The following is a 14,587-nucleotide window of genomic DNA, read 5'->3' on the forward strand; positions in this document are numbered from 1 at the left end:
CAGTCAATTTTATGATATTTTGGTTTTGGAAATGTTAGGTATACTTACTCAGAGCAGGCATTTGGCCTAGAAGTTGAGACGCTGGTTAGGATGTCCAGGTTCCATATCGGAGTGCCTAGGTTTGCTCCTCTGCTTTGATTCCTGATTCTGGCTTCCTGCTAGCGTGTATACCCTGGGAGGCAGTGTTGATGACTCAAGTAGGTGAGTCTGTGCCACCCTCCTGGGAGACCTGGATTGAGTTCATGGCTCCTGGCTTTGGAGCCTAGATACATACTTTTTTTAAATATGTAAAACTTTTTAAAAAGTACTCTAGTGAATTGAAGTATTTAATTGGATACAAAACTAATGTACCTTAATATAGGGTTATATAGAAAGACCTCAGTATGTAATGGATAATACATAAGTGTGTTTAACAAAGATAGACTTGAGTATTTATGAATCAGCATTTACTTTCTGGGTTAAGAATTAGAAGTGATAGATATTCTTAACAAATAAAACTTCTCATATGAGAACTTAACTTGATTTAATAATATATTTGTTTCATATATGTTGCGGTTGATTTGTTCTGGGAGGAGGAGCGAGTAGCTACAGTTGCTGGAATAAATTGTCCTCTCTACCCAAGGGAACTGTGGAAAGTACTAAACTAGTTCTTCAGTTAATTACTCTCTCCTAGGGTCATTCCTTTTAGGATTATTACTATACTGTCTCACTTTCAACTACTGCTATGCTGCAAGATTCTAATTAAAATTCATCATGTCCTTGGCATTCATTGTATAAAGTGCTTTTATTTTTTTTTTTTAATTTATTTATTTATTTTGGACAGGCAGAGTGGACAGTGAGAGAGAGAGAGAGAGAGGAAGGTCTTCCTTTGCCGTTGGTTCACCCTCCAATGGCCGCCGTGGCCAGCGCACCGTGCTGATCCGAAGGCAGGAGCCAGGTGCTTCTCCTGGTCTCCCATGGGGTGCAGGGCCCACCTACTTGGGCCATCCTCCACTGCACTCCTGGGCCACAGCAGAGAGCTGGCCTGGAAGAGGGGCAACCGGGACAGAATCCGGTGCCCTGACCGGGGGACTAGAACCTGGTGTGCCGGCGCCGCAAGGCGGAGGATTAGCCTATTGAGCCGGGCGCCGGCCAAGTGCTTTTATTTTTTATTTAACTTCTCACAGTCTTGTCAGGTGGGTGATAGCATCAGATTTTATTTATTTTAATGATTTATGTATTTATTTTAAGACAGAGTTGCAGAGAGGCAGAGGCAGAGAGAAAGAGGTCTTCCATTTGCTGGTTCACTCCCTAGATGGCCACAATGGCTGGAGCTGGGCCAGGAGCCAGGAGCTTCTTTTAGGGCTCTCATGCAGGTGCAGGGCCAAAGCACTTGTGCCATCTTCTACTGCTTTCCCAGGCCATAGCAGAGAGCTGGACCAGAAGTGGAGCAGCAGGGACTTGAACCGGCACCCATATGGGATGCCAGCACTGCAGGCGGCAGCTTTACCCACTACACCACAGCTCCAGCCCATTATTTACTGTTATTTGTTGATTTGATTGGGATGGTACTGTGGCATAGCAAGTTAAACCAGGTATCTCACGTAGGGGCTGGTTCGAGTCCTGGCTGCTCCACTTCTGATCCAGCTCCCTGGTAACGTGCCTGGGAAAGCAGCAGAGAATGGCCCTAGTGCTTGTGTTTCTGCTACCCACATGGGGGACCCAGAAGAAGCTCATGGGTTTGGCCTGACCCAGCCTTGGTCAGTGCAGCCATTTGAAGAATGAACCAATGGATTGAATGTCTCTTTGTCTCTCCTTGTCTCTCTCTGTAACTCTGCCTTCCAAATAAACAATTTAAAACATTTAGTTATTTATATGAAGGCAGAGTTAGAGATTTCCATCCACTGGTTCACTCCCCAGATGGCTTTAAAACAGCCAGGGCTGGGCCAGGCTGAAGCCAGGAGCCAGGAATTTCTTCCAGGTCTCCCATGTGGGTAGCAGAGTTCCAAGAACATGGGCCATCTTCTGATGTTTTCCCAGGCACATTAGCTTGGAGCCGGATCAGAAGTGGAGTAGCTAGGACTCGAACCAGTGCCCACATGGGATGTTGGCATTATAAGTGACGGCTTAACCCATGATGCCACAACACTGACCTCTAGCATCTCCATTTGAAAGTTGAGGCAAGCAAACCCTATTATTACCAGTAGACAGTATTCCTTTTGCAAAAATATGAGTGCCTGCTATCTACCCGTTATATAACAAGTATTATTTTGGTTCTCATATACAATCTAAAAGTAGAAGAATTTATATAGCTAATTTTTAAGAATTTTAATTTGTTTTTAAAGATTTAGTTTATTTATTTGAGAGTTACAGAGATAGATCGAGGCAGAGAGAGAGGTCTTCTATCCTCTGGTTTACTCCCCAGATGGCCGCAATGGCCAGAGCTGCGCTGATCCAAAGCCAGGAGCCAGGAGCTCCTTCTGGGTCTCCCACACAGGTGCAGGGGCCCAAGGACTTGGGCCATCTTCTGCTTTTTCAGGCTATAGCAGAGAGCTGGATTGGAAGAGGAGCAGCCAGGACTTGAACCTGCGCCCACATGGGATGCCAGAGCTTCAGGCCAGGACTTTAACCCGCTGCACCACAGTGCCAGCCCCCAAAACTTTTTTTATTTGAAAGACATAGAGATAGAGACATACAGAGGTCACTTACCTGTTGGTTTACCTCCCAGATATCCACCAATAGCTAGGTCTGGGACTGGCTTAAGCCAGGAGCCTGGAACTCTGTCTGGGTCTCTCACGTTAGGTGGCAGGGACCCAAGTTCTTGAGCCTTCACCTGCTGCTTCCCAGGATATACATTAGCCCGAATTTGGAATCGGATGAGGACCTGGGACTTGAACCTGGGCACTCTAATATGGGATGCAGGAGTCTCAAGTGGTATTGTAACTGCACATCCACCCTTATACAAATAATTTTAAGGCCAGTTATTGTTTTCATTGTAAAAATGTTAACAGTATATAAGAAATTCACTGTAATGAACCTTGGAGGCTATTTAGTTCAACCTATTCGTGGTACGGATTGTTTGTTGAAGTCTCACACTACTTTGGTAATGATTTGGTATTTTTTGATGACCATTATGAAAACAGCGAGTCGATGGAATATCATTAGGAAAACTCATGTGGATTTGTTAGTCTTATACTATTTCTCTTAAGGTAATTCTACAGATGGAGGTGACACGAGCAGTGAGGAAGATAAAGAGGAATCACACGAAACTCCTGTAGAAGTGGAATTCACGACTCAGGTTGACCAAGAGGATGTTCCTGTTCAGAGTGCTGGTGATGAACTGAATGAAGAACGCATTCGGGAAGAAAGCTCCGAAGACGAAGGAGAATATGAAGAGGTTACAGAGGACCCGGAGCCTGCTGGGGAAGTGAAGGATGAAGGGGAAGAGATCAGCTATCCTGATACTACCATTGACTTGTCCCACCTGCAGTCCCAAAGGTAAGTTAAAAAAAAACAGAGTTTTTTATATTCCAGGCTGAGAGTGGCCATGGGCTAATACCAAGACTGACTTAGGAACTGTTAACCTGGCCGGCGCTGCGGCTGCGGCTCACTAGGCTAATCCTCCACCTTGCGGCGCTGGCACCCCGGGTTCTAGTCCCGGTCGGGGCGCCGGATTCTGTCCTGGTTGCTCCTCTTCCAGGCCAGCTCCCTGCTGTGGCCAGGGAGTGCAGTGGAGGATGGCCCAAGTGCTTGGGCCCTGCACCCCATGGGAGACCAGGATAAGTACCTGGCTCCTGCCATCGGATCAGCACGGTGCGCTGGCCGCAGCGCGCTGGTCGTGGCGGCCATTGGAGGGTAAACCAACGGCAAAGGAAGACCTTCCTCTCTGTCTCTCTCTCTCTCACTGTCCACTCTGCCTGTCAAAACAAAAACAAAAACTGTTAACCTCAGTTGTCCTATTATTTAGTACTTTACCTTCTCTTTTCTTTCTTTTTATTTTTCCACTGTGACTGAGTCTCTTTCTAAAGAAATTTCCAAGACCAGGGTAGAAAAATACAGTTAATATCAAAGTGGCCATAGCAGGTCATAATAAAAGCAGGCAAATTGTTGTAAATGCAAATACAACAAAGGCAGTTCCATGAAAAAAATTCAGGTGCTTTCATCTTTAATCTGTTGAACACCAAGTGAACAACCATTGTTTCAAAACATTACTACTGCTGGGATAAGGAAGAACTGCTCAGGCTCTGGCATTGTAGCCTAGCAGGTAAAGCCACTGCTTGTGATGCTGGCATCCCTTATGGGTGCCGATTCAAGTCCTGGCTGCTCCACTTCAGATCCAGCTCCCTGCTAATGTGCCTGGGAAAGCAGCAGCCTGAGTCCTTGGCCCCTGCCACCCACATGGGAGAACCAAAGAAAGCTCCTGGCTTCAGCCTGGCCTAGCCCTGGTTGGTTGTAGCCATTTGGGGAGTGAAGCAGCAGATGGAAGATCTCTCTCTCACTCTGCTTTTCAATTAATTACTAAAATCTTTGGAGAAAGAAAAAAAAAAAAAACAGCATTGGCCAGGAGTCAGATCAGAATTGAATCTTGGCGTGTGTCCTTGAGCAAGTTATTTTTTGTTTAAACCTCAGTTTCCTCAGTAAAAAAAAGAATGCTATCACTCTCATAGGAGTTTCGTAAAGATTTTTGCATGCAAAACATCTGGCACATCTGTACTCTGGCACTGAATACATTTTCAATCCTTGCCACCTATTTAAGAATATGTTCAAAAGTGTGGAGAGGTGAGCAATTTGTGTTTTTTTTTCTTCTAATTTTGCCAAATTTGGAAATTGGTAGGATTGCCAGTATTTGAGAGTATGATGTGAATGGACTGTTTTAGGATTTTCTAAATGAATGTTTCACAAGCCAATGGTTTTTTTTTTTTGCTGTTTGTTTTCCTAGGTCCCTCCAGAAATTGGCTTCAAAAGAGGAATCTTCTAATTTGGTAAACTGCTTTCATAATTTTATGAAGAACATCTTGTTATTTTCAATAGACAGAGTAATTTTTATCTTTTATTCCTCAAAATACTGATAGTGATGTTATTGTTTGTATTTGCTTGTTTTTTTTGTTGTTGTTTTTAATAGAGTGACAGTAAATTACAGAGCCGGAGACATTTGTCAGCCAAAGAAAGAAGGTAAACATATTTGTGTTATCTAAGTGAAAAGCATGCTTTTTTTCTTTTTAAAGTTAACAACTCAGTTATCACATATCACTTGGCTGTTCGAAAGGCTTCCTTTATTAAAATTACCACAGATATTTGCCACAGATCTCAAAGTTGTAATATTGAGCTCTCATACATTTTTCTGTTTCAAGGACCCTCATGTAATACACTCAATTAATAAGACACAGCTTTTTATTGTATGAGTGTGCACGATAACTTCAGTGTTTTTAAATAAGCTGGTTCTAGGACAATCTTTACAGGGTAAATGTAAATACAGAGTGAGTATTCTTCATCCAAAATGCTTGGGAACAGAAGTATTTCTGAGTTTCTTTGAGTTTGAAATATTTGCGTAGACTTGGCCAGTTGAGCATCCTTACAATCTCAAAATCCAGAGTTCTGCAAAATACCTCAAAAAGTTGTGAAGAGAATTTTGGATTTTTGCATTCATGTTGCTCATTCTATACTTGAAATTTGGTTAGGAATGTTTCATGTAAGACAGGAGACTGGATTATTGTGTGTGTGTGTTTAGTAGCAGGTCTTAGGAAGCAAGTGGAAAGATAGGGCCAGAAGGAAGGAGACAGCACCTGGAGGGTGGGCAGGACCAGCACGGGCCAGGCTCTTCAGGAAGCTGCTGTAGTTGAGAAGGAGCAGTGAGGCTGGTTTTGCAGGGAGAGAATCGTTCAGCAGTCTCGGGGACTCTGAATCTCTGCACTGTGCAAGGTAATGAGGATAAAATAGATAAAATATGACCATGCCTCCAAGACTCTGAATTCAAGAAGTTTAGTAATATATATAGAAACAGTATTGTCTGAAAGTGAGTAACAGGTCAAGATGTTTTGGGAAACGCGTTGAAAGTATTGGGGGGGTCTTCAGAAATTTCATGTAAAGTGCGTATTATGTAAAAATTAAGCAGGGATTTAAAAAATTTTGCACCAAAATGAACTTATCTTTTAATTCCATTTTCCATGAACTTTTGGAAGTACCCTCATAAATCTTGAAGATGTGTTAGCGCTTAGGTAAGTGAAGAAAAGGAGGCAGATTCCAAGGAGGAGAAAGTTCATGTTTATAAACAGGTAGAATGTAAGATTGGAGAGGTGAAGTTACAACAGAAGTGGAGAACCTGGAATGACAAGATAAGAATTTTGGATTTTATCTCAAAAGTGATATGAAGAATACCTTTGGAAGATTTTGAGTGGGTATGAGAGATAGGCAGATAATTAAAGAACATTATGTAAAAGGTTGTAACGGTTTATGGAGGACATGCTAGAAACAGCTTGGGCGGGAGGTGATAAGGACCTAGACCAGAGCCATGGCATTTAGAAATAGAAAGAAAAATATCACAGTAATAGAATTTCTCCTTCCTCCCTAATCTACTTTTTAAAATCTATTTATTCAAGCAACCAATCCATTTATTGAATGCCTAAGATGTGCCAAGGCCATATTGATCCAAATACTACACATCCAGTGCCTGACCATCAAGGTGTTAAGGGACTGAGTTGGGGGGTGAGTAGGGCTGAGTCGAGGTGATGGTATGTTGAACCTGAATGGCAGAAGGAATGATAAATCCATGATGATGAAAAGTTTTCAGCTTTTTCCTCTGTGATGATTTCAGCTCTTTATATACTGTAGCCTTGTGATTACCAAGTAAACAGAAGCCATTTTCTATATTGTACACATTCCCCTTGCAAGGAATTTTTTAGGGCACTAAGAATTTGTAAGAGTTAGATGTTCCCATTTCATTTGTATTTAGGGAAATGAAGAAGAAGAAATTTCCCAATGATTCAGGAGATGTGGACATGACAGAGGGAAAGGACAAAGAAAAAGAAAGTACTGCACACACTGAAGCTCATCAGAACACAAGCAGAAATGTTCCAGCCGTGCAGCCGATGAAACGAGGACAAAAGGTAATCCAGCCCAAGGGCGGCTTGGTAGAGTGAGCACGTATGGATCACAAATGAAGTTGGGAGGTGGTGTTTTTATTTTATTTTTTTAAAGTTGGAAGTGGGGCTAGCGCTGTGGCAGAGCGGTTTAAGCCGCCACCTGCAGTGCCAGCATCCCATATGGGCACCAATTCAAGTCCTGGCTGTACCACTTCTAGTTGATGTATAAGAGTTCTTTGCAATCCTGAAAACAAGTTATTTCTTGGATGTGTTCCAAGTGCTTTCACACACTGAGGAGCTTGCTGTAACTGTAGTGACCATTAAACCCTGGAACTTAACCCTGCTGACTGTAGTTTTCATCTTCTCCTGTTCCTGCCTCCTTATCCTTCCTAGCCTCCGGCATCCCGTGTTATATGCTCTACTTTTGTGGGACTGTCTTTGGCTTCTATATGAGAGCATGTATATTTGTCTTTCTCTGCATGGCCTATTTCACTTAACATAATGTCCATGCTCATCCGTATTGCACCACAGACAAGATTTTTTTTTGTTAAGATTTGTTTATTATTTGAAAGGCAGACTTAAAGGGAGAGAGGCAGAGGTAGAAAGGTCTTTGATCTGTTGGTTCACTCCTCAAATGGCTGCAACAGCCGGGGTTGGTCCAGGATGACGCCAGGAGCCAGGAGCTTCATCTGGGTCTCCCACGTGGGTACAGGGGTCCAAGGACTAGGGCCATCTTCCACTGGTTTCCCAGGCCCATTAGCAGGGAGCTGGATCAGAAGTGGAGCATGAGACATCAACTGATATATAGGATAACTGATGTATAGGATGCTGTTGCAGCAGTCAGTGGCTTAACCCACTATAGAACAGTGTTAGCCCCCAGAATTGTATTTTTTTTAGAAGATGTATTTATTGATTTCAAAGAGTTGCAGAGATGAGGAGAGAAGAGAGGTCATCCATCTGTTGGTTCACTCTCCGCATGGCCACATGGCCGGGGTTGGGCAAGACCAAAGCCAGCAGCCAGGGAAGTACTTGGGCCATTCTACAGTGCTTTCCCAGGTGCATTAGTAGGGAGCTAGATTGGAAGTGGAGCAGCCGGGACTCCCATCTGTTACCCATATGGGATGCCAGCACTGCAGAGACTTAACCTTGATGCCACAGCACTGGCCCCAAGTATTTTAATTTTGGTGACCAAATAATATACCATAGGGGCTGGTGCTGTGGTGCAACGGGTTAAAGCCCTGGCCTGCAGCGCCGGCATCCCATATGGGCACTGGTTCATGTTCCAGCTGCTCCACTTCCAATCCAGCTCTCTGCTATGGCCTGGGAAAGCAGTGGAAGATGGCCCGAGTTCTTGGCTCCTGCACCTATGTGAGAGACAAGGAAGCAGCTTCTGGCTCCTGGCTTCAGAACAGCACAGTGCTGGCTATTGCAGACATTTAGGGAGTGAACCAATGGATGCAAGACCTCTCTCTCTCTGGCTCTACCTCTCTTTAAAAAAAGTAATATACGGGCCGGCGCCGCGGCTCACTAGGCTAATCCTCCACCTAGCGGCGCTGGCACACCGGGTTCTAGTCCCGGTCAGGGCGCCAGATTCTGTCCCGGTTGCCCCTCTTCCAGGCCAGCTCTCTGCTGTGGCCAGGGAGTGCAGTGGAGGATGGCCCAAGTGCTTGGGCCCTGCACCCCATGGGAGACCAGGAGAAGCACCTGGCTCCTGCCATCGGATCAGCGCGGTGCGCTGGCCGCAGTGCGCCGGCCGTGGCAGCCATTGGAGGGTGAGCCAACGGCAAAGGAAGACCTTTCTCTCTGTCTCTCTCTCTCACTGTCCACTCTGCCTGTCAAAAAAAAAAATTAAAAAAAAATAATATACGATATGTATAAATACCATATTATCTTCACCCATTTATCTGTTGATTCCTTATCTTGGCTACTGTGAATAGTGCTACAATAAACATGGGAGTGCAAGTACATATTTGGCATTACTGATTTCCATTCCTTTCCTTTGGATTTATACCCAGTAGTGGGATTGTGGATGAACTGGTAGTTTATTTATAGTTCTCCCAACAGTGTATGAGAGGTCTGCTTCCTTTATGTTCTAGACATGGTTTTTTTGTTGTTGTTGATAGCCATTTTACCTGGGGTCACATGTCATTGTGGTTTTGTTTTCCTGATAGCGATATTGAGCATTTTTTCATATACTTATTGGCCATTTGTATATCTTCTTTTGAAAAATCTGTGTTCAGATTATTTTCCCACTTACAAGATTTTTAATTTTTCAGAGACAGAGTTCTCATCTGCTGGTTCACTCCCCACTGCAGTCTCATTTCAGGGGCTGAAGCCAAGAGCCAGGCAGTCCATCCAGGTTTGCCACGTGGGTGGCAGGGACCCAGCTAATTGTGCCATCGCCTGCTGCCTTTCAAGGCGTGCCTCAGCAGGAAGTTGGAGTTGGGACAGAGGCAGGCCTTGACCCCAGGCACTGCCATGTGGGATGTGGGTATCCAAACCACCACCTAAGCCAAATACTTGCATCTGCCCATTTTTAAATGGATCAGTTGAGTTCTGTGTACTAGATGATAACCCCTGTCAGAGGGATAGTCTGCAGGTTGTCTCTTCACTCTGTTGATTGTTTCCTTTTCTGTGCATCAGCTTTTAGTTTGCAGTGGTACCGTTTGTCTCTTTTTGCTTCTATTGTCTTATCTAGAAATTCATTGGCCACACCAGTGCCCTAAAGTGTTTCTTCTGTTTTCTGTAAGTTTCATGTTTTCAGGTTGTAATTTAAGTTTGACCTGTTTTGAGCTGATTTTTTATTTGTCTATGGTAAGAGATATAGCCATTTTTATAATAGTATATTTTCAATGAGTATCATTTATTTAATCAAGTCTGGTTGTATCTTTCTTTTATAGTTAGCTTATGTCAAGAAAGATTCATAATTTTATAAATTTGCTGTTTGGGCTCCTGTTGATACCACTCATGAAAACAAAAACTTCAAGGTAGGGCCTGAATGTCTATAGTTTTAGAAATCCCCAGGGCAATTGGAATCTGTAACAAGAATATTGAGTCACTGGTTTGTTTTTTTTTTTTTCCCAAAGATTTATTTATTTGAAAGTCAGTTACACAGAGAGGAGAGGCCGAGAGAGAGGTCTACCATCCGCTGGTTCACTCCCTAGTTGGCTACAACGGCCAGAGTTGCACAGATCTGGAGTCAGGAGCTTCTTCCGTGTCTCCCATGCAGGTGCAGGGGCCCAAGAACTTGGGCCATCTTCCACTACTTTCCCAGGCAGAGAGCTTGATTGGAAGTGGAGCAGCTGGGACTCAAACTGGTGTCCATATGGGATGCCAGCACTGCAGGCGGCGGCTTTTTATCCGCTATGCCACAGTGCTGGCCCCCAGTCATTGGTTTTGATAACAAAATTCCGTGCCTGCATGGCACTTCGCGGTGTTCACTTTTTTTCCTCTGTATTGTACCATGATGCCATAGCCAAATGTGATGACTTAATGTTTTCTCTGGTTTTTACTTTGTATTCTTGCTTATCTTCCTAAGTACTATAAAATTTACTTATTCTAGGAAAACTCATAAGTTTTATTTCTTCCCCACAGTTCTTGCTTAAACTGTAAGGTTCTCTATTTTAGAAGTAATGTGTTTGCATCTTTCCTGTTGTATTTAACATATTGCGTTCACTAATCCTTACTTCTAACCGTGTAAATTCCTCAGGATGAAGACTGTGGTTTATCCATCTGTGTAGCCTCCATATTTTTCAATAAGCACTTCAAAAGGCACCTTGTTTTACAAATATTTGCTTGTTATTTTTACTGAACTTCCTAACCAGAATCCTGATTTTGTAGAGTAAAATGAAAAAGATGAAGGAAAAGTACAAAGACCAGGATGAAGAAGATCGTGAACTTATCATGAAATTGCTGGGGGTAAGTGACAGCTAAAAAGCACCTCTTCCTTGGCTTTTCAGTGGGCATCCTGCTCTTGCCTAGCATTTAATGGGCATTTGGTACGTTTTTGTTAAACAGAAATCACTGAGAATACTGAAAACATTAACTGATTTTTCTTCTGTGACTAAAAGTCTGCAGGCTCAAACAAAGAAGAAAAAGGAAAGAAGGGGAAGAAAGGAAAAATAAAGGACGAACCTGTGAAGAAACAGCCCCAGAAATCCAGAGGTGGACAGAGGGTTTCTGACAGCGTTAGGAAAGAAATTCCACCTGTCGACGTTGTAGCTCAAGAGGTACAAGACTTAGCTGTGGATGAGCCACCTGATGACAAGGTAAGGCTACAACATGTGTCTGCTTTATTAGGGTTCCATCCCAGGGTTCGGAGGCATGGACTTACAGTGCTAAAAATGATTCCTAATGGAATGTCTTTTTAGAAAGACTAAATTGCAGTGCTTAAGCGTAAGCCTTCAGAGATAGTTTTATGGAGAGGCTTAATTCTGATGAGAACTCCATTAAAATAAAGGACTAGCATTGTTTCAAGATGAACAGAAAATAAATTTTCATTTCTCTTAAAAACTTTGCTAATGGAATGCCTGGTGTATTATCTGACATAAAGAGTTTGAAAGTCATTATACAGTTCAAGTGCCAACACCCTGGGTTGCAAAACCAGTGAGAAGTGAATGTTTTCCTGGTAAACCTGGTTGACCAAGTGTTCTACCAACAGAATACAAAGCAAAATTATTAGAGACATTTTGAGATTTTAAGGACTTATAAATTAAAATACCAGCTTTGAAAGGCAGAGCTAGAGAGAGAGAGAGAGGTCTTCCATCCACTGGTTCACTCCCCAGTGGGCTACAATGGCTGGAGCTGCGCCCATCCGAAGCCATGAACCAAGAGCTTCCTCTGGGTCTCCCACGTGGGTGCAGGGGCCCAAGGACTTGGGCCATCTTCTGCTGCTTTCCCAGGCCGCAGTAGAGAGCTAGATAGGAAGTGGTGCAGCCAGGACTCGATCCAGCACCCATATGGGATTCCCACACTGCTAGGCAGCAGCCTCACTCACTAAACCGCAGGACCGGCCCTTCATTTTAATTTATAACTTCTCCCCCTTTCACCCCCAACCCCATACAGGAAGAACAAGATCTGGATCAACAGGGGAATGAGGTATGGTATTTATGTTGGGATTCCTACTGTTAATCTTCTTGCTACAGTGTAGTTTGCACAATAGTTGATGTGTAACTTCTAATTTAAAATGTAAAAGGTAAGCTGAAGCTCTGGAGCCAAACTTCCTGGGGTTTAAATCCCAATGCTGCTACATATACCTCTGCAAACACGGGAAGCATTCCTTGTGCTTGAAAGACTGGGGATAAAAATTGTTATCCCCATTGAGATACCAGGAGAGTTGTTTCAAGAATTACAATAATAGACGTTAAAGAACCTTGAAAATGGCACATGGCAGACAACTACAGTTTAGCAGGAAGCATTTGTGTCCTCAGTTTATTCATGTTATAGAATAGGGTTGTCTTACAGTTATGCACAAATGACAGCTCTAGAAGCCCTGGAATCTCCTCTTAAAAACACCTAATAGAAGACTGTTCTAAACCAGGGTTTCTCATCTTTGGCACTATTAACATTTATAAAATGGGTATTTTCTGTTGAGAGGGCTCTCTCGTGCATTATAAAATGGTTAGCAGCCTACCTGGCCACCAATCACTAGATGCCAATTGAACCCCCTATTATTCCACTGTCTTTAGGCATGGGTAGGCAGAATCTCCCCTGGGAACTACAAGTCTAGTGAAAGACCAGTTTCCATGTAAGAGTTAAATGTATTGTCATTACTGTATATCATTTTAATCCACAGTATTTTGCAACTTCAGTAATACCAAAGGCTTTTCTTTCTCCTAATTTACAATTATAGGTGTTATTTTGAAAATTATTGTTCTCATTATTCATTATGTTAGGCAGAAACTGTTAGTAAAGAATATTTAAACAAAAGTCTTCAACTGTTGGAAACTATACAGAAGAGTTCAAGCACTGGTGTGGCTATTTAGACCATACATGTATCAGAAAAGGATCAAGTGTGTTAATATTCTGACAGTATTTTAGAGTTTGCATTGAGACTAGTATAAATTACTTTTGTAATTTTTCCATTTTCCCTTTTTAGGAAAATCTGTTTGATTCTTTGACAGGCCAACCCCATCCTGAAGATGTACTACTGTTTGCCATTCCAATATGTGCTCCTTACACCACCATGACAAACTACAAGTGAGTCACCAGTAGCTCACACATACAGTTGACACAGTGACTTTCATGAATTGTTGTTAACGTCTACATACTAACACATGTAATTCCTTTTTAAAGATATAAAGTGAAGCTTACTCCTGGAGTTCAGAAAAAGGGAAAAGGTATTTAAACTTTGTTTCTGAATTTCAGTTCTAAATATTTCAGTGCCTGAACAGAAGTAGATTTTCTGTTTTGTATTTACAGCTGCAAAAACAGCCTTGAATAGTTTCATGCATTCCAAAGAAGCAACATCAAGAGAAAAAGACTTATTCCGCAGCGTAAAGGTAAAAAAATTTTCCTTCAGAACTCAGCATTTTTGAGTGGGGGGAGGGGTTAGAAAATGCTACCTGTAAGCAGTGAAATCATTTTCATTGCAGCTAGCAAATACCTTTCTTTTGACAGCAGAGGGTAACTGTTACAAAAGAAACATGGTTGATCACACTGGTTATGAAGATATTCAGCAATTTTCTTTTTTTAGGACACAGATTTATCAAGAAACATTCCTGGCAAAGTGAAGGTGTCTGCACCCAATCTTCTGAATGTGAAAAGGAAATAGCTGACATGAATGAAATCCTAAATATTTGTGAAGAGCTCATTTTATAGCCTTCTGGAAGTTCAGAGATGAAAACACCATGTGACAGGACTTCCACATTTAAAAACTGCCTTGCTATGGTCGCCAAAAGGACTTGATTTTTCCAATTTTATACAGAGGAAACACTGTCTATGATCAGATTTCCTAAGATATTTATGGATAGTTAAATGCTAATTATATACATCTGTAGCTACTATACATTTTCTGAAAATTTTGGAGGTTAATACTAAGTATTCATTTCATGACGTAAAGAAAAACAGTGAAGTGGCTTGACTGCTATTAACTATTGACTTTCACTAGTCTATTGTATATAATGTCCAATATAGATATATATTATTCACAGGCCAATCACAAGTTTTTTTCTGTTGGGGATGGTTATACATTTAGGATTACCTAATACCTAGAAGAAACTGGTACTTATCATTTCCCAGCAGTTCTATTCCTTCCCTTTTAATCTTAGTTTCTTCCTTGTAACCACATCCAGTTCTATTCCATTTTATTTTCCACCTCCAATAACCGCCAGGAACACCGTGAGCATTGTAACCTACGTCATCAGAAGCACACTTCAGGCTTTCCACTGAACACCTAACAGAGTAGGTCACATGTTAATTCCATTCATTTATAAGCTAAAAAACTGTTACTTTTCAATTGATTGGAAATTTCCTGCCTGATGTCAACATGACTACTTGCCCAAGCCCCCACCCCAAAGCACTGAGGCCAA

General features: G+C 42.3%; 1 protein-coding gene across 3 annotated transcripts in view; it reads left to right on the forward strand.

Moving 5' to 3' along the window:
- NEMF (nuclear export mediator factor) overlaps positions 1 to 14,220 on the forward strand; it is a 53,701-nt gene extending 39,481 nt beyond the window's left edge. Inside the window, exons 23-33 of one of the 3 annotated variants that reach the window (XM_089309264.1) lie at positions 3,189 to 3,477; positions 4,919 to 4,961; positions 5,102 to 5,151; positions 6,929 to 7,082; positions 10,899 to 10,976; positions 11,129 to 11,326; positions 12,123 to 12,155; positions 13,156 to 13,256; positions 13,353 to 13,396; positions 13,479 to 13,558; positions 13,753 to 14,220. In XM_089309264.1, the coding sequence (XP_089165390.1) occupies positions 3,189 to 3,477; positions 4,919 to 4,961; positions 5,102 to 5,151; positions 6,929 to 7,082; positions 10,899 to 10,976; positions 11,129 to 11,326; positions 12,123 to 12,155; positions 13,156 to 13,256; positions 13,353 to 13,396; positions 13,479 to 13,558; positions 13,753 to 13,830 (1,148 nt within the window). In that variant the 3' untranslated portion in view covers positions 13,831 to 14,220. Of the gene's footprint in view, positions 1 to 3,188; positions 3,478 to 4,918; positions 4,962 to 5,101; positions 5,152 to 6,928; positions 7,083 to 10,898; positions 10,977 to 11,128; positions 11,327 to 12,122; positions 12,156 to 13,155; positions 13,257 to 13,352; positions 13,397 to 13,478; positions 13,559 to 13,752 lie in introns of those variants that run through there. The other 2 variants (XM_089309265.1, XR_016217341.1) reach the window with 2 other exon arrangements.
- The last annotated feature ends 367 nt before the right edge of the window (positions 14,221 to 14,587 follow it).

The sequence above is a fragment of the Oryctolagus cuniculus genome, chromosome 12 (assembly GCF_051225735.1).
Source record: "Oryctolagus cuniculus isolate XC-2025 breed Fujian yellow rabbit chromosome 12, ASM5122573v1, whole genome shotgun sequence".
Classification (NCBI taxonomy): domain Eukaryota; kingdom Metazoa; phylum Chordata; class Mammalia; order Lagomorpha; family Leporidae; genus Oryctolagus; species Oryctolagus cuniculus.